This window comes from Aureobasidium pullulans, assembly GCF_000721785.1.
Source record: "Aureobasidium pullulans EXF-150 unplaced genomic scaffold scaffold_32, whole genome shotgun sequence".
Classification (NCBI taxonomy): Eukaryota; Fungi; Ascomycota; class Dothideomycetes; order Dothideales; family Saccotheciaceae; genus Aureobasidium; species Aureobasidium pullulans.
The window spans coordinates 169796-193684 of NW_021941052.1; the positions used below are offsets into that span (position 1 = coordinate 169796).

General features: G+C 50.4%; 13 protein-coding genes across 13 annotated transcripts; 6 read left to right on the forward strand and 7 right to left on the reverse strand.

Moving 5' to 3' along the window:
• Nucleotides 1-1555: 1555 nt before the first annotated feature.
• Nucleotides 1556-2224, forward strand: M438DRAFT_378163 (uncharacterized protein; the record flags this gene model as incomplete). The annotated part of the gene is made up of 1 exon (XM_029908785.1): nt 1556-2224. The coding sequence occupies one exon, from the start codon at nt 1556-1558 to the stop codon at nt 2222-2224; it is 669 nt and encodes a 222-aa protein (XP_029755712.1).
• Nucleotides 2225-2861: 637 nt separating this feature from the next.
• M438DRAFT_387749 (uncharacterized protein) lies at nt 2862-3661 on the forward strand (the record flags this gene model as incomplete). Its single annotated transcript, XM_029909004.1, has 2 exons — nt 2862-3057; nt 3151-3661. 2 exons carry the CDS (start codon nt 2862-2864, stop codon nt 3516-3518), a joined length of 564 nt encoding a protein of 187 aa, XP_029755713.1. The 3' UTR covers nt 3519-3661.
• Nucleotides 3662-4019: 358 nt separating this feature from the next.
• M438DRAFT_283496 (putative pantothenate transporter) lies at nt 4020-5794 on the reverse strand (the record flags this gene model as incomplete). Its single annotated transcript, XM_029901394.1, has 4 exons — nt 4020-4676; nt 4727-4954; nt 5004-5383; nt 5437-5794. 4 exons carry the CDS (start codon nt 5792-5794, stop codon nt 4020-4022), a joined length of 1623 nt encoding a protein of 540 aa, XP_029755714.1.
• A 1124-nt stretch (nt 5795-6918) lies between these two features.
• M438DRAFT_369417 (endothelin-converting enzyme) lies at nt 6919-9611 on the reverse strand. Its single transcript, XM_029908107.1, has 5 exons — nt 9268-9611; nt 8163-9217; nt 7264-8113; nt 7152-7215; nt 6919-7100 (listed from the first exon to the last, which is right to left on the reverse strand). The coding sequence occupies exons 1-5, from the start codon at nt 9591-9593 to the stop codon at nt 7023-7025; spliced, it is 2373 nt and encodes a 790-aa protein (XP_029755715.1). The 5' UTR covers nt 9594-9611; the 3' UTR covers nt 6919-7022.
• M438DRAFT_378166 (alpha/beta-hydrolase) lies at nt 9592-11272 on the forward strand (the record flags this gene model as incomplete). The annotated part of the gene is made up of 2 exons (XM_029908786.1): nt 9592-9606; nt 10214-11272. 2 exons carry the CDS (start codon nt 9592-9594, stop codon nt 11270-11272), a joined length of 1074 nt encoding a protein of 357 aa, XP_029755716.1.
• Nucleotides 11273-11422: 150 nt separating this feature from the next.
• On the reverse strand, nt 11423-13313 carry M438DRAFT_145989 (uncharacterized protein). The gene has a single exon (XM_029898936.1). The coding sequence runs from the start codon at nt 13221-13223 to the stop codon at nt 11574-11576; it is 1650 nt and encodes a 549-aa protein (XP_029755717.1). The 5' UTR covers nt 13224-13313; the 3' UTR covers nt 11423-11573.
• On the reverse strand, nt 13314-14573 carry M438DRAFT_145988 (uncharacterized protein). The gene has a single exon (XM_029898935.1). The coding sequence runs from the start codon at nt 14143-14145 to the stop codon at nt 13405-13407; it is 741 nt and encodes a 246-aa protein (XP_029755718.1). The 5' UTR covers nt 14146-14573; the 3' UTR covers nt 13314-13404.
• A 429-nt stretch (nt 14574-15002) lies between these two features.
• M438DRAFT_283610 (uncharacterized protein) lies at nt 15003-15884 on the reverse strand (the record flags this gene model as incomplete). The annotated part of the gene is made up of 1 exon (XM_029901401.1): nt 15003-15884. One exon carries the CDS (start codon nt 15882-15884, stop codon nt 15003-15005), a length of 882 nt encoding a protein of 293 aa, XP_029755719.1.
• Nucleotides 15885-15969: 85 nt separating this feature from the next.
• Nucleotides 15970-16621, forward strand: M438DRAFT_146010 (uncharacterized protein). Its single transcript, XM_029898937.1, has one exon. It carries the CDS (start codon nt 16171-16173, stop codon nt 16528-16530), a length of 360 nt encoding a protein of 119 aa, XP_029755720.1. The 5' UTR covers nt 15970-16170; the 3' UTR covers nt 16531-16621.
• Nucleotides 16622-16713: 92 nt separating this feature from the next.
• On the forward strand, nt 16714-17472 carry M438DRAFT_339735 (uncharacterized protein; the record flags this gene model as incomplete). Its single annotated transcript, XM_029904251.1, has 1 exon — nt 16714-17472. The coding sequence occupies one exon, from the start codon at nt 16714-16716 to the stop codon at nt 17470-17472; it is 759 nt and encodes a 252-aa protein (XP_029755721.1).
• A 348-nt stretch (nt 17473-17820) lies between these two features.
• Nucleotides 17821-19143, reverse strand: M438DRAFT_339736 (P-loop containing nucleoside triphosphate hydrolase protein; the record flags this gene model as incomplete). Its single annotated transcript, XM_029904252.1, has 1 exon — nt 17821-19143. One exon carries the CDS (start codon nt 19141-19143, stop codon nt 17821-17823), a length of 1323 nt encoding a protein of 440 aa, XP_029755722.1.
• A 446-nt stretch (nt 19144-19589) lies between these two features.
• On the forward strand, nt 19590-22380 carry M438DRAFT_328067 (carnitine acetyl transferas-like protein). Its single transcript, XM_029903192.1, has 3 exons — nt 19590-20174; nt 20221-22143; nt 22196-22380. The coding sequence occupies exons 1-3, from the start codon at nt 19766-19768 to the stop codon at nt 22321-22323; spliced, it is 2460 nt and encodes an 819-aa protein (XP_029755723.1). The 5' UTR covers nt 19590-19765; the 3' UTR covers nt 22324-22380.
• A 152-nt stretch (nt 22381-22532) lies between these two features.
• On the reverse strand, nt 22533-23870 carry M438DRAFT_359613 (uncharacterized protein; the record flags this gene model as incomplete). Its single annotated transcript, XM_029907350.1, has 1 exon — nt 22533-23870. The coding sequence occupies one exon, from the start codon at nt 23868-23870 to the stop codon at nt 22533-22535; it is 1338 nt and encodes a 445-aa protein (XP_029755724.1).
• Between the last annotated feature and the right edge of the window lie 19 nt (nt 23871-23889).

Genomic DNA, 23889 nt, shown 5'->3' on the forward strand with positions numbered 1-23889 from the left:
CAGTGCCATTCCAAGCTGATATTCTTGGAAAATACTCTGTGGATATTTTACTCACCCGGACCCAGCCGCCGGGTGATCGACCGGACCAAGATTGCAGGGTCGTGTCAAGACGCTGGCCATGAGCCGTACAAAACATTCGATTTGATAGATAGAGGGTTAGATGTATATACCATTGTATTAGGATGTGTTTTTTTCTTCTTGGACAATGCCTTTGAAGGATGGCTGCACTTCACCTTGGATTTTGCGATTAGACAGCTTGGTGATTTCATTCTCACTAAAATTACTTTTTTTGAGAAACACAGGCATATCAACACGAGACTATCTATCTGTTGCTCTGCTCCGAGTTTGTGTCACTTTGCTACAGGTACTATCTGTACTACTGCTGTCGATCAATACATTGTCTCAAGCTATGCAATGAAGACCCTTCGGACCGCACGCGGCTACTTGAGCGATAAGCCTTGAGCAGACAACAGTTCCATGGGACGTATAACAACGATCTGTTTGCTGGTTGAAAGGATATCTCAGTGCTTTCTTCTAGTGTCTATGGTCTGGCGGAGTGCCCGCCGGTCTGCCTCACGTTTTTAGTCCCTGAGTCCACATGGGGATGCTTTCGTCCGGATCTAACGAGTGATCTCCGTCTGGCCGGAAATGAATGTCAGCATCCCCAGAATCATGGATGTTTTCGTGTGTGTGATGCCAACTCTTCTCGGGGCCCTGGTTTTCGCTTCTACGACTCGATTTGTCTCTTTCTCTGCCTTTCTCATTGTCACGACGCGAAGTACGGAACAAGACCAGAAATCGAAACATCCAGATCCGAACAGCAATGCAGAGCTTAGAGGCGGGCTTTTTGCGGCCCCTATTTAGTGATGGATCACACTGTGCACGTGACGGGCCGTCAATGCTCAGGGACATCTCCCGGTGGAAGGAGCGAGGCTGCCCCACCTACAAAACTAGCTTCAGTTGACTTCGGTTGACATCTCAATAACATCAACTTCTGAACCTCGAGCATTCCACCGGCTGCCAACAACCGCTCGTGGGGAAGACCAAGCTTTGTTGATCTACATCAAACAACTTACTACCTATACACAAATCAGGATCAGCAGTCAATACTCACTCGTGCCTGACACGGTCATCTGGATGGAAGCCTTGTAGCCAATGGGCGACTCTAGCAGCAGAGCACCTCACGTCCACCCTCCTTAACCAATGACTCGTCTTGCAGTACATTCACCGCATCAGACATAGACTTGTCTTTCTCACGGACCAGGGAGCTGGTCTATCGAAATCACGAAGAGTCAAATGCTCAGGGGAGCTTGAGCAACCACGAAAGATCGCCATGTCGAGATAGATATATAACGTGTGAGGAGGTCGGACATCAGCAACTCATCTTGCTCATCAAGTCCTTCCACTCTTTACCACTCTGACATTCTTTTACAAGACTCTCACTCTTTACAAGTCTTTTTCCACAAGACTCTCACTCTTTACAACCCTTCTTTCACGATCTTACATCCATATCTCCCGGATCTGTCCACTCGAATCCTTACAACCATCAATCACCATGCGTTTCACTCAAGCTTTCGCCATCGCCGGTCTGTCCGCTTCCCTGGTCGCCGCTCTGCCTATCGGTTCGACTGGAAGCGTTCTTGGTAACGTCGGATCTGGCGTCCACCCGGTTATCACCTCTTCTGGTACTACTATTGATGGTGTCGGCACCGTGGTTGATGGAGTTGGCGGCATTGTCGGTGGTGTAGGAACCACAGTTGGAGGTGTTGGTTCCACAGTTAACACTGTTGGCCAGAATGCTGCTGGAGAAAACGTCCTTAAGCGCTCCGGTGTTCTTGACGGTGTTCACCCTATTGTCACTTCGACTGGCGTGACCGTTGACGGCGTGGGATCTGTCGTTGGCGGTGTGGGCGGTATCGTTGGTGGGGTTGGTTCTACTCTTGGTGGTGCTGGAACAACTGTCAATGGTTTGGGTCAGCACGTCGAGAACGTGAAGCGTTCTCCTCTTCTCGACGCAGTTGTCGGTAATCCCGTTGTCGGCGGTGTTACTGGCACGGTCGAGGGCGTCGTTGGAGAGGTCACCCAAGGCGATGTCGCTGCCGGTGTGAGTAACATTCTCGGAACTGTGGTCAAGCGCTCCTCTATCCTCGGCGACGGCCTCGACTCTACTGTCAACAACACTGAGGCTACCGTCTCCCAAGCTACTGGCGACGTTGTCAACTAAGTCGACACATACACATACGCAAGCATGAGCCTTTCCACCTTGATTCGGACGGAACAGCTACGATCATGATATGATTGCAGAGGCACTTTCACCAAAGCAATCATGGTGGTGGGAATTTCCTATGTACAGCTTCGATGTTCTACCAAATCTCCGTATTATTTTAATCATTCAATATACCCGTATACTTCATCGAGACCAGATTTCCTACACTGAACGCTTGCGAGCAAGTTTTCTTTGATGTCTCCCTCGGTTTTTTTTTTTTTTTTAAGAAGCAATCAGACTCTTGGAACAACCGTTTGTTGTGGTCTTTTGTGCGCTTCGAACCAACTGAACATCGTCACTGATTTGCTCATCGAAAAGCTGGGCACTCGAAGAGCAAACTACCTATTTATACAAGTCGAACTTCAGCTTATACCGATCGTCGCTTTATACATAAACATGATGTCATACAACTGCATTTCCCCAGCCTACCTAGGTGCGTCCTCCGCGGCCTCCCACTCCGATCACCTTAATCCACCACTCTTAACTCTTTTGAGGCAAGTCCATCGGAGCCATCGACGTCTTTTGCAGTTGCATGTTGGACTGTTGAGCCGCACGCGGCATATCGAGTCGATCACAGCACAGATCTCTCCAGATCATGACCACAATCGGAATGGACCATAACAAAGCTCAGAAAGATCGTCTGGAAAGAGGGACCTTTGGCCAATGGCTGGCTTTCAAAAGTCGAAAGGAGAAAGATGCGATTCCCGGTTTGGGGTATTGGATAATATGCTTGACCTCAACCTGCATCTCTTCGAACTTGAGTTGCTCGATGACCAGCGAGATCGTCGGTTGTAAGTGAACATATTTGATCTCTAGTGACCCCGGGGCAGAATGGAACAATTCTTCTTACCTTTGCTACCAATCTACCTCGCACATTTTCCAAGCCCGCATCTCGATAGGAACTCATCAGGTTCATCTTCATACCACGCCAATTACCAAAATCAGCCCCCTATCTCGCAACCATGCGTTTCGCTCAAGCCTTCGCCANAATGGCCTCATCGAAGGTCTTGGTCAATTGACGGACGTCGCGTTCACTGCTGTTGGTACTGCCGGTGAAGCAGCTGTCGAGGGCGGTGAAGACCAACCTGAAGTCAACGCTAAACGCGCTCTCGTCGCACCCTTCAGCGATGGAAAGGGCAATGGCCTCATCGAAGGTCTTGGTCAATTGACGGACGTCGCGTTCACTGCTGTTGGTACTGCTGGTGGAGCAGCTGTCGAGGGCGGCGAGGACCAACCTGAAGTCAACGCCTAAGTGGACTCAACATCAATATCGCCCTTGGAAATCTGCTGGAAAGATTGAAAACACCCGCCCTGAGGGTGACTTTTTGTACATATTAATTCTCGTTCATGTTAATAAGTTCGGTGGTTTAGATTTGATGTCGTAACGAAATTGCATCTTGTGTTTTTGGAAAACTGGCTTATCGACAAGACATACTGGATATCGTCTGTTCAAGATTTGATTCTCGCTAATGTTTGTACTTACGGGCTGTTGTAACTACTGTACTCTCCTGCAGTGATATGCTTCTGTTACCGTTGTTACGTCATCAAGATACAGGACAGCAGAGAGGTTTGTATGATAGGAGTCGTAGAGACGCGAGATGTTACATTCTAGCAGCGGATTGCGTACCCTATCATCAAACATCATTTGAACTGCATGTATAGCTTTCTACCCCCACTGACGAAAATGATTTAATGATGGTGCTACTCAACAACAGTCAACAGAATAGCTCTAGGTTATTCGCCCGTGCTTCCTCTAATGAGCGAAGCGGAAGTCCAGTCTCTTGTTACCCTGATCAGTAGTGTTGGAAACATAATCGTTCCTCTGCTCCTGAGTCATAGCACTCCACTTCTTCTCCCTCTGCTTGTTCCTGAAGATATAGTATGTTTTAGCCAGTGCGTACAGTGCAATGGCCAAACAGTTTACAGCAACCAGCTGCATATTGCCACGATGATATAGTGGCTTATCGTCCTGGCGATAGACGTTACTGCCTATCACACCTCCGGCCTGCACTGACATGTTGTATACAGCGGCAGAGATTGTGCGCGTGCGTACTGAACCGGCATTGCGCGATGTCCAGGCGACGAGGATAGCGTGGCAGTAAGGGTAGCCGAGGAGGACCACCAATAGCGCATAGGTACCCCACGGATCCGTGCCTGAGCCAGGCCACCAGCGCAGTGCAATCAAGCAAGGTAACATCCAAATGTTTTGTATAGCGGCGATAAAAGAGCGCTCTTTGACTTTCTCGCTGAGCCAGGTGATACCGAGCAAGGTGATGATGGTGACGGCATTGGGTACAATTGTGAGGAGGTTGGTGTTGAACGTGCTGAAGCCGAGTTGTCGGAGCGTCAAGGTGAGATAGTTGGTAATTGGAGTGGCAGGAATGAAGACAACAAGGCCGAGCGCATAGATCTGTTTGATGTATCAGCAGTGCACGGATTAGACAGAATTCGCAATCTTACAGGCCACAAATCGTAGTCGGATAGAGATTGCCATAGACGTCTGATTGTGATTGCTTGTCTGTTGTGCATGTCGCCTTTAGACGGGTCATCTCTCAAGACGCGATTGACGACGATCTTAACTTCACGGTCCGTGAACCAGCCCTTAGGACGGAACCAAGTCTTGGTCTGCACGGCTGAAGCGGGCATGAGGAAGACGGAAGCGACACCGATGGCAAAGGTCATCAGTCCCTAGGATTTTTGTTAGCAAATATAACTGCAAGCATAGAGAATAACAAACCTCAATCAAGAAAAGCCATCTCCAGCCTGCAAGACCATGAGCGTTGTCGAGATGGAAGATTCCAAACGCTAGAAGCGATGCGACGATAGTGGTCAAGTTCAAGGCTGTCCAGAAGAAACTCAATCTGATAGGCAGTTCAGTACTGGTGTAGAAGTACGAAAGCCACAACACGAGGTCTGGGATAAAACCACCCTCGAGAACACCAATGAGGCATCGGCAAACGTAAAAGCTAGAGCGGCCGTTGAGACCAGCTTGGGCAGCAGCAACGATTGACCAAAGCATCATTTGAATGGGGATCCATCGGTCCGGTCCCAGCTTCTTAGAAACAAGCTGCGATGGGACTTCAGCTGCCATGAACGACAATTTGAACAAAGTCTGGCCTGGAAGTTGTCAGATTTAGTTTGCCAGATGGAGAAGGAAGATATTCACAAACCATAGTTGTACTCATTAGTAGTCAAGCCAAGGTCGTCGAGCATGTTGTCCGACAGAGCTTGTGAGATGTTTCCGCGGTCAAGCTGCAGAGCAAAGAACATGACACATGCCCAAAGGCAGACATGCCAGTCTAGACGTCTCACAAGACCTTTTTCTTCTGCTGCTGTCCATTCAATTTCTGGGTCAAAGGCCTCTCGAGACTCGTATTCCGCTTCCTCGTACAGGTTGCGATAATACTCGGCGACCTTTGGATCCTTGAAAGGATTTCTGGCATCAATGGAGCTTCTGTCGGATGCCTCGTCAACTTCCGACGGGGTCTTGCTGTCGGCTGTAACCTCAAACTCTTGTTTGGAGGCCATGGTGGAAAGAAGGAATGAGATTGGATTGAATGCACAATCGTACTTACAGAGAGCCTCGCAGGGCTATTTCAAGTCTTCAGAAACCATGTGCTGCGATTTCGTGCTTTTAGGAGCCCTATTCGCCATTGCAGCGTGGCGCAAATGTGCTCGGCATCTCAGACGGTTGAGCCAATATGCAAGATAATGTCACGTTCGAATATGGCGACAGCTCGGGCTGAACAGATGAACGGCAATGGAATGGTGGAGATAGGAAAAGTGGTAAACTGGTATTGTCCAATGGAGAAAGGAGGTTGAAAAAGGGCAAGCAAGACGCGAAATGGCGTGCTTGGCTCGGCTTTCAGGTCGACCATACCAAGAGGCAGGCTTCACCCTCTGCGCCTGCCTTCCGATATAGCCAAGAGGAAACAGACTCCATCGAACACGGCAGTGTGCATGCGACAACTGACTCTAGCAACAGGGCGATCAACGTGGCTGCCGTATGGTTGGGCAGGCATCGCCTTGTCCCTTGGATGTCGGGTTATCTACCCTGATGTGATCTGCCTCTCACAGTCCGGGCTAGCCTTAATGCGCTTCCTCTTAGAACTTTTGACAGCCCAAGTCATGTCCGGAGTCCTAGGCTCTATCGCTTGGGTGTGTTGTGATACGCAGCGCAGCTTTTAGCCGCAGCGCATGGCGCAATATGCTTAGGATTCCATCTCTTTTCATAGGTCCAGACTCGTTACTGAGAGCGGTCGCGTCAATCTGACTAGGACATGCTGAACTCATTGCGTGCGCCGGTCTGCGGAGATAGTGTCACGTAGAACTCGAGTTCGTCATCGTTCGATATGGTGGCGCCGAGGCGTGGTCGACTTCCAATTGTGATGTGGTGGAGAACTTCGTACTGTCCTTGATACTCTCATTCAGATACTCTCCGTTTTGGCACTGGTTTGTTGGCGAACAGATAGAATGACGCGACCTGACCGAAGAAAGGCGGTAGCTGCCTCCGTGAACGAGTCAACTCGGGAAACATTTCAGAGCACGGCGCGCAACTCTGAGACCAACGGATATTCTCCTGCTCCTGCCGACCGCTGGCCAAACAGTTGCACTGGCTTTGAAGCGACTACGGATATTGGCAATATGTGAATCTTCTCATGTTACCCCCAATGCATTCTTTACTACACACATATGCTATCTCAAAACAAAGCTAAAGATACATGCTCGCTTGTAAGACCATGCTTGCATACCATGCCTACCACAATTCACAAGTGGGCTCCTTGACAGGGCAGCTAAAAGCTTCTCTGAATTCGCGCGAGTTGGCCGTTGTACCCTGCATGTCGTTAGCACCACTATCTTGACGTATATCTGGGGGGAGGTATACCTTAATTCTGAAAATGTCAGGACTGTGAGGGTCCGTGTAGATTCTTTGCACGACTTGCTCCTCTCTGAATGGCAATTAGTGCTGCTAAGTGGAATAAACGTGGTCAACATACCTCATCTTGCCACACCACGTCTGTCCGTATGCGAGGAAGAAGATCTGCTCCTTGGTGAAGTGGTCTAAGCCGGGAAGCATCAAGTCTGCTTTCTCATCATCGCGACGCTTCCAAGATTGATACGCCGCAGTAAGGCCACCAGCATCAGCGATGTTCTCTCCCAAAGTAAGCTTGCCGTTGATTGGCAGAGGTCCATTTTTGGTAGGAACAGTGTAGTTGTGGTATTGCTCCACAAAGCAGTCTGTTTTGGTCTTGAAAGCCTGGATTGTAGAATTGTCCCACCAGTCAGTGTAATTGCCGTTCTGATCGTAGTTTCTGCCGGAAGAGTCGAAAGCGTGCGACAATTCGTGACCAGCCACAGCTCCAAAGGCTCCGTATGAGAGATACTTGGGAATAGAGGGATCATAGAAGACAGGAGCTTGCATGATACCAGCCGGGAACACAATCTCGTTACCAGGAGGGTTGTAATAGGCATTGACGGTCTGTGCGCTCATACCCCATTCGTCCTTGTCAACAGGTTTACCAACTTGTGCCCAAGATTCACGCACATCCTGTCTGACGACTGACAGCTTGTTCTCGAAGAAGGTTGTCGCCGAGATACTGACATTGCTGTAGTACTCTTGCAACTCTCCTGCGTTGGTGATATCAGGACTTTGAGTTGGGTATCCGATCTTCTGGCGAATGAGATGAACCTTTTCGATAGCCAGCTGGCGCACGCTTTCGGTCATCCACTCTGATTCATTGAGCTTTATAGAGAATTCATCCTTGATGTCAAGAATGATCTGGTCGCCGAGGTCTTTTGCTTCTTTGGAGAAAGCCCTCTCTACGAAGAAGCGACTCATGATCCATTCTGTTCTGAATTAGTGCCATGAAGCATTATGTGGTGAGATGTGACTTACCAAGATCGTTGCCAACACTACTCACACAGGTTCTCCAGCGCTCCTGCTTCACGTCCGGAGCTTGGCCTCGGAGCTTGTTTCTGAATCGCAACAGCGGTTGTACGGCTGGATCTTCTACAGCTCCGGCCCATGATTGAACCACCTTCCACACCAGGTATGTCTTGATGGTCTTTCGCGAGGAGGACTTGAGAATCTTCTCCAGTGCCTTGAGATAATCAGGCGAACCAACAATGATCTTTGAAGGTGTGTAACCGCTTGCGAACGTGTCAAGAATCTCCTTGACAGATATTTCCGAGTTATAGGCTTCAGTCTCTTTCAAAGTACGGGGATTGTAGTACTTCGTGACATCTGCAGCATCCTCTGGGTCTGGTGCGACATTGGCCATGGACTTCTCGAGGGCCACAAGGCTGTCCACGAGATCCTTGCTTAGTACAATCATATCCTGATTGTCAGACATGAATAAGAGCGCATCAGGCTTGGCTTCCTTCAGAAGTGCTTCCAGCACGCTTCCAATGGTTTCTTTGTATGAGTCAACAACCTCGGCGCGCTCGTAGTACTGCTTGCTGGGAAGTCCAAAAGAGTATGGTGCACCGACGGAGATGACGTTAGTGTCTGGATCCTTGTCATCAGCGCCGACATCGATCGAGACGGGGCCCCCAACGCCGATGCTCATCAGGAATTCGATGGCCTTTGTGAGAGAGTTGTCATCCTTGTTCTTCTTCGACTTCTCAGTAGGGTAGATCTTGTCGAGTTGCAAGAGCAGATCCAGCAGGGGCTTTGATCCAATTGAAGCGAGTAAGGACTCATTCATACAAGCATTGTAGCCGTCCTGCAGCTTGTCGAAGATCTCCTGGTCCGGGTTGGCGGCTGTCCAGAAGAGCGACGTGTCCTTCGGGGCAGGCGACTCCAAGATATGCTTCAGGATGAGTTGGTTGTTCTCGTTCATGATCTGGAGGTTGCCAACGCCTGCTTGGTCCTCTCGGATCTCATGGGCAGCGTCGAAGCCAGCACAGACATAAGCCCGGAAGTCATCACAAGGGTCCAGCATTTCGTAACTGGTCTTATGTTAGCATCTCAGAATGGCAATACAAGAACTATGTCGTACCTTGGCGATAGACTACGAAGAATGTTTGCAGATGCGAGCACACATGCAGCTGATGTGCAGAGCTCGGTGGAGTTGCTATGCGGGTCGGATGGTTTCTCACCATGTGAATCATGATGCTTGTGCTTCTTGCCACTGCCGCGGATGGTCTGCACTAGGAGTGGAACGAGGACCAGAATGAGCAGGAGAATGATGATGAGGTAGACGCCATTGCGCTGCAAGAAGCGCTTCATACGCGTACCGAACGACTCCCTGGCTTCGCTCCGGTCACCTGTTGGGGCGTCACCATTGAGCAATGGTGTACGCTCAGTTCTGTTGTTGCTTGCCATGTCGTCAGCTCTGGCAAGGTGTTTGGTAGAGACAAGGGAGCCTGGAGCTCCGAGACTCCATTCGTCATGAGGTCGGGGAAGCGGGGTCGGCTCGTGCCTGAAACTCGGCTGACGATCCTTTGACCTGCATCTTGCTTTCCCTGTTTCCCTCCTCTGTCACACTGTCCATCCTCACGCGGCAATTCTGAGACATTGAAGTTGTGGAGATGCACGAGAGTTCTCCTGAATGGTAGCCGTTCACAAAGATAGACTGTGAGACACTTCCTTACTGGACCGACTCTAACTATGGAACTTTTGTGCAATTCAACAGCTACACGCTTGATACTAACTTGTCCCATCCCAAGCCAATCGCTCTCTTATGGCCGCACTTCTGGTGGGAAACATATACTCGATATGACTGAGCCGAGATTACGATTTACCTTGGTCGAAGGATTCGTACGCATGGACCTCAATATTCAGGCTCCACTATCAAGCCATGGACGAATTCGGATTCTCACATTCAACGATCTTGAGCAGGGCAACGAGGACAATTTAGTTTCTTGATCTCCAGGCATCCGTTATCAAGCTACCTTGACTTCAGAAACCTCAAGATAAATCTCGTCTCGATGGCAGACATGCAGCTAGACGACAAGGCCGAAACGCTTCTGTCAAGGATAACCAAAGTCCGCGATACAACTCCATTGCCAGCAGAACTTGCATCTCTCGGTCTTCGAATCCAATACTTCTTTCTTGTCTGGGCTGTGAAAATCACCATCGCCGTCCAACTAGCCTATCTGCGCTTCTTCTACCCGACTCCGGAAACACAACCATCATTCATCAAGACATATGACTGCAGACCTAAACTTCCAGTTCGTGTTTTCGAACCAAAATCTCGACTCGGAGGAACACAAGATACCTTACCTCTTTATATCAACATCCATGGAGGAGCGTTCGCAACTTGTGATGCGTCAATCGACGATTCATTCTGCAAGTCCTGGTCCCAGCGTACTGGTATGGTGGTGGTGAGCCTCAACTACAGGAAGTCGCCCGTACATCGATTTCCTGTTCCAGTTCTCGATATTGCAGCGGTAGCGCGTGCCATCATTGATGACGAGACTCTGAACATCGACAAGTCACGTGTGGTCATTGGTGGGTTTAGCGCTGGTGGTAAACTGGCATTGACAGCTTGTCAACTGCCTGAGCTAGAAGGACGAATCAAAGCTGCAGTGTCGTACTTTCCAATCGTCGACTGGAGCGCTCCGCCGCATGCTAAATGGTCCGAGCGTCTGTACACGGAGAAGCCATCTGAATCACTCAATACCGCTGGCCCAGCACTAGATTGGGCATATGTACCTGCGGGTCAAAATCGAAAAGAGAAGCTGCTCAGTCCTTGCTATGCCAGCAGAGAAGAACTTCCCAAATGGGTGTGTTTGATTGGAGCTCAGCACGACATGCTTTGTCGTGAGTCGAGGGATATGATCTACTCGCTTGCTGGCGAAGATGTGCCCGAATATGGCTGGGATGAGGGTTGGGAGCGTGGCACCTACAAATGGGTTCTTGCAATGGGCGTTAGACATGGTTTTACGGACGACTTTCGCAAGAAACGAGGTCATAGCTCCGAGCAACGAAAGCAGGTCTGCGAGGAGATTTATGCTTCGGTGCATAAGTGGCTAGAAAACAAGGTCTTGGTGGGAAATTGAACGGTTTCTTTCACACAGGGATCGGAAGGTCCCGCGGAAGGACTGCGCCAATTTCGCCCTTGCTTTTCCAGCGACGGTCAGTACATGGCTGCAGAGCACGATTTATTTCTGTGCATGGTCGTATCTTGCGAAAGCGCTTACTGTCAACGGCAAAGACTGATGGATCTTGTATTTTTGGTGATCTAAATCTTCTAACTATCTTCATCGCCATCATTGTTTTTCGCCACCATCGCTCGAGTTTCCTGTGTTTACAGAAAGCGTCGAACGATCATTTTTTCCTCACCAGCATCTTCTTGCGATATTAGTCACCTCCTCCACGGTAACCAACACCATCGCCGCAGTCAAGTCCAATATCGCCGTGATCGTTTCCAGTGTGATTGGCATCCTGGCATTGGTCCACAAGATCATTGTGCGTGTCCTGAGTTTCTACGTTGCATTGTCTGTCTTGTTGATCACCATAGTTGTAATGACTTGCAGGCGTCTGGCGACCATGACCTGCATTCTGGTCGCTGCCAGGATTGTTCTCGGTACTGCGCCAATCTTCTGGGGTCTCTTGAGGAGAAGTATGATGAGGAGCCTCCACCGCGACGGGTCCTACGTAACCTCCCCAGCCAGAGTATCCAAAGTCATTCACCAACCGCTGCCTGAGCCTCTCACCAGAAGCTCTGTAAGGTCTGGTCTGCGGCATTTGTCTCAAGTATACTGCTTGGCTTGTCGGTCTTGATTCTGCTACTTTCGCTGCTCTGCCAGGTCTTACATGGCTAGGAGAAGGGGAGATCGGCACTGGAGGCAGATGCGATGGTGAATCTATGGCTGTCCAGTCTCCTGATTCTCCATGACAAAAGCAGAGTGTTTCAATAATCCTTTTGAACAAAGTTCGCTTTTTGGGTGTCTGGATAGGTGGGAGAGGAGCCGGAATGGCATCGACTTGGGTGGAGAATGTTTTGATTTGTAATGATGTGTCTACTTCCGCAGATGGAGTCGTGTATCTTGGATTTGGAGTTGAAGAGTCGGCATGATAATTGTAGTTGACCCAAAGACCAGGGCTGTCGGGGAGGGGTGGGTAGATACTCGGGGATACAGAGAGCATTCCAGGTTGCGAATCACATATGTCATGTGCAGCGTGTATGTCGTTAGCTGGCGGTGGCTGAGGTGGGTCAATACTGCTGCCCGGCGATGGGTCATCAGCCTCTGGCGTTACAATGGAACCGCTCTCGCTTCGTGGAAGGTTGATATTCTCGGCCTGAGAGTACACGCTGGTGATGGTCGGCGAAGGATACCAGTGTACAGCATCTTTCAAACAGGGGCTGGGGGGGTATGGGGGGAAAGCAGCGTTCTGCGGCCCATCGTCAAACCCTTTCCATTCTTCTTCGGCATTTTGATACTCGTCAGACTGCGAGTAGCGCCTATCACGGGTTGCACGAATATCTTCCTCTGAGCCTAGAGTCCTGGCGTGCCCTGAACGTGAATACACATCGGTCTCGACCGATACATCTGCGACGACCTCGGGATATGTAGCGGAGCTGTAGAATGAAGGTGCTCTGTAATTTCCGTTCTCCGGTTGAGCACACTGTCTTTCGTATGCTGTATGCAGATCTTTCTCTGATTGTGGAAGCGCAATGTTGTCCAGACCTGTTGGGTACGCGTTGTCTCCGAGCGGTGTATCTGTAATCTGCTCAGGGAACGGCACGAAGCTGCCAAATGAGCCTCTGGAACTGCTCTTATCTCGTTGAGAATACACAGGGGCAGTTGGTGACAGATAATTCTGTGGAGGGCTCTGTGTACCTAAGTTCCCGTCCTGCGATGATTTCAAGTTCTGCTGTGACGCTGGAATAAGGTAGCTGTCGATGGTCGCTTGGTTCGGTGTGCTGTCTGGAGATGCTAGCGAATGATCTCGTGAGTGATCAAACGAAAGGGGTGAGAGACAGTAATCTCTATTAGACCGATCCATATTGTCTTCGTCGCCTTGCAGGACCTCACGATTGGGAAAGCCGAAGAAATATTCGAGGAAAGAGGTGAGAAGGATCAGATAAACGTGGTCTATATATTCGCCTCCTTTTCGCTTGATGAGTCAATTTGCGCAACCACACCAAGCTTTTCGCACAAACCAGAGAAAAGAGCTTTATCTCTATTTAACAACCGCATCCAGTGCCGCAACCGCAGCCAGTGCCACAAATAGCAGCGCCCGAACAAGTAGCAGCCCCGCCTGGAGTAGTTGCTGACATGGTCGCAATACTGCCAGCAGTACCGCCGGTACTCTTGCCGCCGCTCTTTGTGAACGACGATCTGCCTGATCTTCTGGACAAGAGAGATCTGGCCAACCTGACAGGTTTGGCGGGCTTTGAGCTCTTATTTGCGGCATCCTTGTGCATGCACGTCAACTTGCTCAGGAGCTTTGCCACCCAGCCCTTCTTGGGTGCGTTTCTGAGAGGGTTTCTGGCTGGGACAGGAGGGGCGGCTTGCTCCTGCTGCTGCTGTCCCTTTTGCTGCTCCAAGGCTTTGAGCTGATCTAGAGTCTCCAGGGCAGAACTTTTGCGCAGAGGTTTGGTTTCCGACTCCTCGGGGTGGATGGACGTGGAGCTATCCTCGGGCGAGACGGTGAGGGGCGCCTCGGTCAAGTCTGGACCGCTAGGGTCGCTTTGTTCAGGATGATCGAACGCAAGCTTGCAGACTACTTGACCTTCTGGTGATGGCTGGCGCTGAGGTGTTGGAGGAAGTCTGACTTCGACGGGCTCTGGATTAGGTCTGTCCTCGATATGCACAGAGTGCATCTTGAGAGGTGCCGGCATGTCTGGATAGACCGGAATAGTAATATCCTCCCTGATGGGGGTCATGGTCTTATTGATTGGTCTCTGAAGATTGAGAGAAGTCATGTTGGTAGATGTTGCAGTTTTTCTGACACGGGTTGAGAGACAGAATACAAGTGACCAGGTAAAATTCTCATCGACTTTGTAGTCGCTTCGTGAGCCATTGTGCTGTTAGCTCTAAGAGCTTTGGTATGACTTGGTCTTGGAGGAGTGATTACAAGCGTATTGTTGGTCAGAAACCATGTGGTTTTGATTGATCTGCGGCAATTCGAGTGCTCTCATACGTCGTCTTCCGGAATTGTTCAGTGCAAGTTCCGATGACTCGCGTCGTTCTCACACACGCAGATGACGAACCAAACGGTCTGTGCCAGCGAGGCCAAGATGAACAATCCAAGAATCGCTGTCCCTCTCTTTAGACCAGCCTTGGCTTGTCCGTTTTGTTGATCGAGGCCACAAGGATTTGCAAGCTGCGATCACAGCCTTCATCTGAACCTCCCATCAACTCTGGATGTTTTTAAGATTGCGAGAAGAGTTCTCGCAAATAACCGATACGAGAAGGAAGAAGCGACCTCCAAAGGTCGTATGAGGCTAGCCCGAGTGCTACTGCCTGTTCTGTGTGTTCTGCCTGGGTACTGATGCTATCCTCGACATCGGCCGCCGGAATGCGCACAGTCCCCAAAGGTTAACGACTGGCCAGTCCTAGGTTTTCGGGACGATCCGATCGGTTCAAAAGCAATCTGCATGTCGATAGGATTCATGGCTCTTCCAGGTAGGGGACTGAGGAGTCCATCCCTTTGCATCTACTTTTCTGTCAATTTTGCGCGGTGAAAAAAATTCGAATGCAGGAAGAATGTATTATGACACCTCTTGAGGTGCAGACGCCAGCGTCTTATAAAATTATGTGCAGAGGAAGTAGGCAGAAATCAAGGCAAGGGTGAAGAGGGAGTGAACTCGGTGTTCCACTCCGGCCACTGCTTGTCTACAGCCCAATCGCCGCAGTCTGGCTGGCCACTGTCGCCCTCGACCAACCTTCTCCAGACAGTGGATATGACTCTCTTGTGTTCTGGGTGTGGTCGTACTGATACGTAAATGCCTGTGCCATGTCTACCTCTAGCGACTTCCATGTCGATGAACCCGCCGCAAACGTTGCGCAAGATGACGGAAGCGGGACTGCTGTCGTCCCAAACGCGAGGGTATGAATCGTTGCCTGGGAAGTAGATGCGTGCTTCAAGCTTTTCGATCGGGTAGCGTGGCGCCTTGCCTAGTGTGGCTGATACGAGATGTGCGAGTTGTTCCAGGTGCAGCGGTTGTTCTGCAGTCACGGACTTGGGATAGCTGCCCGCGATGTGTATGCTGCGTGCCTGGCGGAAAAAGTCCGGACATTTCGTCTTGAAGACATGTAGGCCCAACGGGAACTGTATGAAGAGGCTTGTTTTTCTGTTGTTCTTGACGCGGAAGTGGGTGCTGAGTTCGGCATGAACTTGGTGGTTGAGCAGGAAGAGTGAGGACAAAGTCGAATGGTGTGTCTCGCCGAGATAGTCCTGAGGCCTTGGTGCTGATGAGACGTCGATGCGGGCGGGGTCTGAGATTGAGAGGAGGCGAGATGAATAGCCCTCGAGGATGACGGGTTCGTGGAGAGGAGGCAGGCCTGGTAAAGGGGCGCGTTTGTCGCCGTATTGTCGGTGAACAAGATCGGGACCAGTGCCCGTCAGCTCGCAAGCTCCGATTGTGACGGCTGCTCCCTCGACTGCTGCATATTCATAGATGATGAGACGAAGCTCTAGTGGAAGCTCGAGAAAAGACATGGTGTCAATTGATATACTCTGAAGTAATAAGTGAAACAATAGGTGAAGAAAGTAAACAGAAAGAAGGTCATATGTTTCTTACAGCGGCGGGGTTTATTATCTATCTTATCGCTCACTTTATCGCCGTTGAACCGTCCCGCGCCTCTATTTACTGTCGACTGGACCCACTTGTAAACAACCTGCACAATGCAACACCCGTGATATCGTGAAGTTTATACCCGCTGATACTCGACACACGCCAGCATTGAGCCTGCTGTGCTTATCACGCCCTCTTCAAACCTTCCGAATGACCAATCTTTGGCGCTTCAACGCAAGGGGTGACCCTAACCACACGACTCGTGTCTCACCCATCGACTGGCTGTTCCTCGGCAAATCTTTCCCCAGTCATCTGGAGTTCATCTGGAGTTTGGCAGCTCTTCCACCATGTCGTCTGTCGATTCCTCTCCTTGCGCCGTACATCAGAATATCCGCGTCTCTATCTCTTTTTGTGTCTGCAGCGCAGTATCTACTTCCAGCACTTTGCCTTCTTGAACATCTTGACTTGCGACGTTGTGTTCGGTCAAGCTCGGGTCCAACGGACATCCTTCAAGCCACACTCGGGCAGTGCCCCAGGCACCACCTTTCCATCCATGTATCTCGCGAGTAGATTTCGCTCTCACCATCCCTAAATCTTCCTTCCAATCAGGCAACTGAATTGCTGACACCCCTCTTGTCGTGAAGGAACAAAAGTTTAAGTATCGCATAGAGATATATTGTCTACTCTTTCCCCTCACGTTGACTTATCGTTTCGTATCTCTCACTTTCTCTCACTACAAAAGCAACAATCATAATGAGTCAGAGTATTGCTTTTCTAGGCGCAACAGGCGGATGTGCAGGCTCCTGTCTCATTGCCGCCCTCAATGAAGGATACACTTGCCGCGCTCTCGCCCGCACACCCTCAAAGCTCACCTCTTCTCTAAAAGCTAAAGGCGTCTCTGAGTCCTCCTTCGCCAATCTTGAGGTCACGAAAGGAAACGCCAAAGACATGTCCGCTGTCAAATCACTTCTACAACCGCCTTCCGGAAGCATCGTTGATACTATCGTCTTCGGCGTCGGCGCAGCTCCAAAATTGAGACTGCACATCATGCCCGTCACGTTAGATGATCCAGAACTATGCCGTACAGCAATGGCGACCCTGATGGCTGCTTTGTCCGAGATCAAGGCGGCTACGAAACCGAGACTCCTTGTCATCTCCACTACTGGCATCACTCGTGGACCTAGAGATGTGCCATTGGCTTATGTACCGCTATATCATTGGATGCTCGCCGTCCCCCACGTCGACAAAGAAATTATGGAGAGATTGGTCTGGGAGCAGAAAGACAAGGCCGAGACTGAGAAGGTCATTGGCGAGTTCGCTATTGTGCGGCCGACATTGTTGTCGGATGGGCAAGGTGTGGGTGTGCAGAAGGTCAGGTATGGACTTGAGGACAATCCTGCGCTTGGTTGGATGATCGATAGAAAGGATGTTGGCGATTGGATCTTTGAGAAATTGTTGAAGCCGTCAGAGTTGGGGGAGTTCAGGGATCAAGCTATCAGTTTGACTGCTTGAGATCTTGCCCTCTTTTGATGGCTTTTTCGCGCTCTCATTGGAAATTGATCTTGACGCAAAATCATTCTGCATTGCGACAGATGGTCGCTGACCGATAATTGGAGGTCATCGATATGAACGGGCAATTCAGGAGTGTGTTGAGCATATATAAGAAGTGAGACACTATGAATGAATGGGAGTATGGTGGGATCGATCTTGTGTATTGCTATAGACGGCTATAGTTGCAATCTTGTGATTCAATCCATGTGCAGTAATGAAAGTCATTGTTTTTACTTCTATGTGTAGCCTGCCGTGTCCTGGCATCCTGTATGCAATTGTTTCATAATTCGTTTAGTGCTTCATCGAGTGTCACGTTGCTTCATTCGTGCCTGTATTGTCATCCGCCTTTTTCGATCTGATGCCTTCTTCGCATACCTCAAATTCGACACCGTCCACCCCGTTATTGTCACGCGACCAAGCTGAGAAGGCGACTTTGAGATGTCGTTTCCATCCGACGATGTCCATACCCGGCCCTAGGAGATAATCTTGAGGCTTGAGTATTGGTTGCTTGAGCAGCACGATGCGGGCCGACAATTGGTTTGTCCATGTCAGTCCTAATGATGGTGTCTTGAGGTCACGCAAAAAGCGCTGATCGCCCCAGCCGGTGAAGAACCGTTGTTGGTGATCCAGCGATAGGGGATCGTTTGTAGAGAAAACTTGTATGGGTTGCTGAGACAGTTGAGGTGGAACAGCATTATTGTTGTTCGCATTCGAGACTTGTGTACTAACAGAGGATTGCGAGAGCGGGGTGGGAGTCACAGCGGCATCGAAGTAGGAAGCGATGGGGCCAAATCGATCGAGGACTTGATTGGCGACGACGACGGCGACGTTATGGGTACGAGCGAGGTCGCGCAGATGAGAGCCAAGTTGAGTCAGCTGCAGACTGCGACGAGCCAGAGCATCCGATGACGAAGCAGCGCCAGCGCGGTCGAACTCAGCACGGAAATTTGCGGCTATGGAATCGATGATAATGAGGCCAACGTTGGCTCGAGCGATTTGAACGGGCACTTGGTAGCGCAGAACATGGTCTTGGGACTCGAGGTCTTGTAGTTGGGCACTCTGCACGCGGGACAGTGATGGTCGTTCAGATTCCGATAACAGAGATAGATACGGATGCCTTGTCAATATCTGGTTCAGGCGCGTGGTTGACAAGGGGGCCTCAGTCGAAAGATACAGAGCAGTCTTTCCGAGACCCTTGGGTGGCGCTAGTTGTACAGCTAGTAGCAGGGTCAAGAGGAGCTGGGTCTTGCCTGCCGCACTTTCTCCTGTAATCTCGCAGACTTGTCCAGCTGGGAAGCCGCCTCCAAGTGCTGCATCGAGGTCATCGTCCAGCGTGCTGATGTGCGACCATGTTGGTCTTGTGTCTTCTTCTCCTGACTTGGCAGTAGCATCCTCCTCTTCGCTATGGCCATTCCTGGACTCGTCAAAGCCGAGCTGGGCGTGAAGCTGGGCGATCAGGGTTGCGGTAAGTTCGCGTACTTGATCGATAGACACGTCGGCGCGGCGGGCGACATCGACGGGGCCGAGAGTCATCAAGTCATTGCTGCTGATATTGGCCTTTTCCAGTCGTTCCAGCACTTTCTCGAATGGCTCCGTGTCGATGTTCGGAAGCAGCTGGATGATATCACTCATGGCTGACTTCCTTCCTCCTCTTGCTGACCTCGGGCTTGTTGTCAAAACTTCTTTGCTTGTTCGAGAAGCCGCGACTCTCACGCGTCTTCCATTTCCCCGGCTTTGTGTGGCCCGTGCCTGGCTGCAACTTCTCCAGATTGTCGGTCTGGGCCCGCGTCACCGTGGTCATCCGAGGTGACTTCTCCGATACCAGCAAGAGCCTCAGAATCTCCACAAGTGCATGCATGTGCATGTACAAGCAGTTTTCCGTCTTCCACTGATCCGCCATTTGTGTTTCCAAGGTGAGTAATAACCGAAACTGCCAGCCAAAGGCATATTTCTGGCGAGCCCATAAATTGCATCGTTTTGGTTCCCCTCATGATCCAAAGAGCCGGAGCAGCGGCTGTCAAGACGTGCCCCTCCATTTATCCTTTGCGGACCCTGCATGATGCTGTCACATGCGATAACGTCGATATAACTGTATCAACTTCGCCAGCCCTCCCTCTTGTTCGCCTTCTTCCTGTTCTAGCCCACCTCAAATGCCACCCTACTGTCTACAAGACTGCCACTACTTCTTCCGCACCGCTCTTCGTGGCCTGTCCATCTCGACGACCATCTCACCCTTGTACACTTGAACTGACACATGATCGCCATGACTGCCAGAAGACTTACCAATACCTCGACCTCATTAGACAAGGTTGTTTCCTCGTCGAGTCCCCCAAGATCCGTTCCTCCAGAGTTCGACCGCTCCAACTCTGCCTCGAAGGAGACTGGAAAGTCATTGCCTGTCGCATCGCAGAAAAGCGAGAAGGCCGCCATGGCTACTCAGGGTGTCACTTTCGCATCTCAAGACAAGCTGCCCAAGCTTCCTATCCCGGACCTGGACAAGTCTTGTACCAAGTATCTCTCATCTCTCAGACCTTTGCAATCAGCCAGAGAGCATGCAGAATCCGAAGCTGCTGTCCAAGAGTTTCTCCGAGCAGAGGGACCTGAACTGCAGGAGAAGCTCAAGAAGTATGCCTCGGGAAAGTCCAGCTACATCGAACAGTTTTGTATGTGTCTTGCACTCTCAGCCTCGTCAAAGCTAACACTTCTCAGGGTACGACTCATACCTCAACTTCGACAACCCCGTCGTTCTTAACCTCAATCCTTTCTTCTTACTCGAAGACGACCCAACACCCGCCCGAAACAACCAAGTCACCCGCGCCGCATCGCTTGTCATATCTGCACTCTCATTTGTGAGAGCTGTGAGGAAGGAAGAGCTGGAGCCAGACACCATTCGAGGTCAACCTCTGGACATGTACCAATACTCGCGCCTGTTTGGCACCGCTCGCATCCCCACCGAAAACGGTTGCCAGATCGGTCAAGATCCTTCGTCCAAGCACATTGTCGTTCTGGTGCGCGGCCAGTTTTACTGGTTCGATGTGCTGGACGACAATAACGACCTGATCATGACCGAGAAGGACATCACTGTGAATCTGCAAGTTATTGTGGATGATGCTCAGCAGATACCCATCCAGGAATTTGCAAGAAACGCTGTCGGAGTACTCAGCACCGAGAATCGAAAGATCTGGTCCAGTCTTCGCGACGTCCTCTCACGAGAGGAAGGCTCAAATAACTCTGACAGCCTCAACATCGTCGACTCTGCTCTTTTCATTCTGTGTCTCGACTACACAGAGCCAAAGTCCGGCGCTGATCTCTGTATGAACATGCTCTGCGGAACGTCTCAGATCGAAGACGGTCTGCAAGTTGGCACATGTACCAACCGTTGGTATGACAAGCTGCAACTCATCGTCTGCAAGAACGGCAGTGCGGGCATCAACTTCGAACACACAGGTGTAGACGGTCATACAGTCCTACGTTTCGCATCTGACGTCTACACTGACACCATTCTTCGCTTCGCTCGTACTATTAACGGCAAAGCACCCTCGCTTTGGGCATCCGACTCACCCGATCCTGCTAAGCGAGATCCAAACAGCTTCGGCGACGTCTCGACGACACCTCACAGATTGGAATGGGACATGCTGCCAGAAGTCTCCACAGCCGTTCGATTCGCCGAGACTCGTCTTGCAGACCTCATTCAGCAGAACGAGTTCGCAACTCTTGAGTTCATGCAGTATGGCAAGAACTTCATGACCAGCATGGGCTTCTCTCCAGATGCTTTCGTTCAGATGGCCTTCCAGGCAGCTTACTACGGTCTGTACGGAAGGATGGAGTGTGTTTACGAACCAGCCATGACCAAAGTCTTCTTCCACGGCCGCACCGAAGCTATTCGACCAGTCACTGATGAGTCTACCGAATTCGTCAAACTCTTCTGGGGAGACAACCCGCCTTCCAAGAAAGTCGAAGCGTTGCGCAAAGCTTGTCAAAAGCACACCGAGATCACAAAAGAGTGTGCCAAAGCTCAAGGACAAGACAGACATCTTTATGCCTTGTTCTGTGTTTGGCAACGAATGATTGATGGTGATGAGGAAATTTTGAGTCAGAACGGAGACAGTGGTGACAACCTAGACGGGAACTCATCCGATATGATGAGTGACGATGACAGCTCTCGAAGCTCGATGAACAGAGTCCAAACCAATACTGGTGTCATGCCATCTTTGTTTGCCGACGGTGGCTGGGACCGACTCAACACCACCATCCTTTCTACGTCCAACTGCGGCAACCCTTCTCTGCGTCAGTTCGGATTCGGACCCACCTCAGGCGATGGCTTCGGTATCGGCTACATCATCAAAGATGGTAGCGTTAGTATTTGTGCATCTTCCAAGCATCGTCAAACGAAGCGTTACATCGATGCCATTGAAAGCTACTTCTTGGAGATGAGGAAAGTCCTACGACAGACACAAAGAAGAGGCACAAACACCGACAAGCTCGCCAGCCGTGCACGAGAAGTCGAAGAGCTGAAGGCAAAAGCAAGGCCCAAGAGTGCTAGACTGAAGTCTCGTGGCAAGCTTGTTGATGGTACTAGAACACCCGCCATGGAGAGTGAGCAGGTCAGCGACGATGACGGTTTAGGTGGCTGTAAGTTTAACACATCCTTTTATATGCAATATGATGCTGACAAGTCTCATAGATGGCTTCTTCGATGCTGGAATGCTATTACAAGCGCTGAAGCAGGAGCAAGGCGGCAACATCAAGCCTAGTCAAAAGGCTGCGGCGAGGAACAAGGTTGGAAAGAAGTTGCAATTGATGGACTATTAGCAGATTGTCGCTTCTGTTTCATGATATATCCGATCTAATGCCATCTTTATTGTCGACAAACGTACTTTTTGCACTTTTCTGTCACTACACCTGTGCACAAATATGTCTTCGCCATGTGTATTGCCTCAATATGCCAATATCTTCATTTTATCTACCCCATATAGCATTCCATTCAAAACGTGCTACTCGCACTACGCATCGTCTTTTGTTCAAATCCAGTACCTCTTCAGGCGGAAGTACACGCCTGTAATCAAACACATTGCCAACACAGCGGTTTCTATGATCCCGATCCAGCAACAAGATCTGTAGAAAATGTATCCCGTAACAGCAAGGATGGTCAGGAAGAGAATCAAGAGAACACCAGCGGATATCGCCGGACCCATAGCTCTAGCAACGCTGATGAGTTGATCCTTAAGCTTGACGCCTACAGCTTGCATGAAATCTCTGAATGCGGTCATGGCAGGATGGATGACCGGTTCGGGGGCAAGTCTGCTGCTATAACCCGTATTGTTGAAGTCGGCGAGAGACGGGTGGTCGATGGCGCTTCCGCTTTTTGTCAATTGCATCTGCTGGCTGGGGTAGGGAAAAAATCGGACAGTGGTGACGATTGCATGACAGACCTGGCGATAGGTGTATGCATCACTAGTGCATGACTGGGCAGTCAGCCATTCCGGGCTGAATGTATGCTTGCACTGTCCTAGATCCGTCCATGAATCCAGGGTGAGTTCGAGGACTCCTTGATGTGGGTGTCGGTGCAAGTCGAGTATAAACTCCGTAAGACAGTTTGCACATTTCTCAACATTGGGTCCTTCGCGGACGACTTCGAAAGTGCTGTCATTATCCATGTCCAAGAGTGATGCAGTGCGTGCTTTGAGCTCCGCCACGTTGGCCGGGTCTCGGCAGTGGCAGGTTTTAATCCTTTTTGTGGTCAACAGGTCAATCAGGTGTGATCTGTCTAGTCCTCGAGAGTTGAGAGACGCCAGGTATTTTCGGCTGAGAAGAATGCGCTGGGTGACATGTAGCACAAGATTGCGACCCACAAACTGAGGTTTCATCTCGATTTTCTCCATCCAGGCCGTCCGATAATCGCGAGCGCAAGTCTGAAGTCGCCAGTCGGAATTGGCTGGAATGACTTCTGGTGCGGAGCCATGAGCTTCTCCGAGACGACGTCGGTACATGATCTGTCTGAAATGCTCAAATGACAGATATATTCTCCAAACACTGTAGTTCAGATACATAGCGTCCGGGTCGAATGGCTGACAGCCACAAAGTCGATACCACGGGTCGAAGATGCCAGGGCGACCAGGACAAATCTTTCCCAATTTGCGGCGAGGGCGCATCTTCTGACAGTAGTCACAAACGGCCAAGCCAGGGCGCTCCTTTAGCAAAACTTCGAGAAGTTCCAAGCGCTCTAAGCTGATCAGGTCCGGACGAACAACCTTCAGGTAGTCATCTTGATCAAGTGCCTTTTTGCACGAGAAGTGGCGCTTCCAGATATTGTTGAGGTAATCGTTGCGAAGGAACATATCTTTGCATGTGAGAGCCATACATGCGACGCCGTGAATG

Coding starts and splice junctions, on each gene's coding strand:
- M438DRAFT_146010 (XM_029898937.1), top strand. CDS start 16,171: ATGACCAATCTTTGGCGCTTCAACGCAAGGGGTGACCCTAACCACACG.
- M438DRAFT_145989 (XM_029898936.1), bottom strand. CDS start 13,223: ATGGATCGGTCTAATAGAGATTACTGTCTCTCACCCCTTTCGTTTGAT.
- M438DRAFT_328067 (XM_029903192.1), top strand. CDS start 19,766: ATGATCGCCATGACTGCCAGAAGACTTACCAATACCTCGACCTCATTA. Junction 20,175..20,220: donor CAGCTACATCGAACAGTTTT/GTATGTGTCTTG, acceptor AACACTTCTCAG/GGTACGACTCATACCTCAAC. Junction 22,144..22,195: donor CGATGACGGTTTAGGTGGCT/GTAAGTTTAACA, acceptor CAAGTCTCATAG/ATGGCTTCTTCGATGCTGGA.
- M438DRAFT_145988 (XM_029898935.1), bottom strand. CDS start 14,145: ATGACTTCTCTCAATCTTCAGAGACCAATCAATAAGACCATGACCCCC.
- M438DRAFT_369417 (XM_029908107.1), bottom strand. CDS start 9,593: ATGGCAAGCAACAACAGAACTGAGCGTACACCATTGCTCAATGGTGAC. Junction 7,216..7,263: donor ACGTGGTGTGGCAAGATGAG/GTATGTTGACCA, acceptor ATTGCCATTCAG/AGAGGAGCAAGTCGTGCAAA. Junction 7,101..7,151: donor CTGACATTTTCAGAATTAAG/GTATACCTCCCC, acceptor AACGACATGCAG/GGTACAACGGCCAACTCGCG.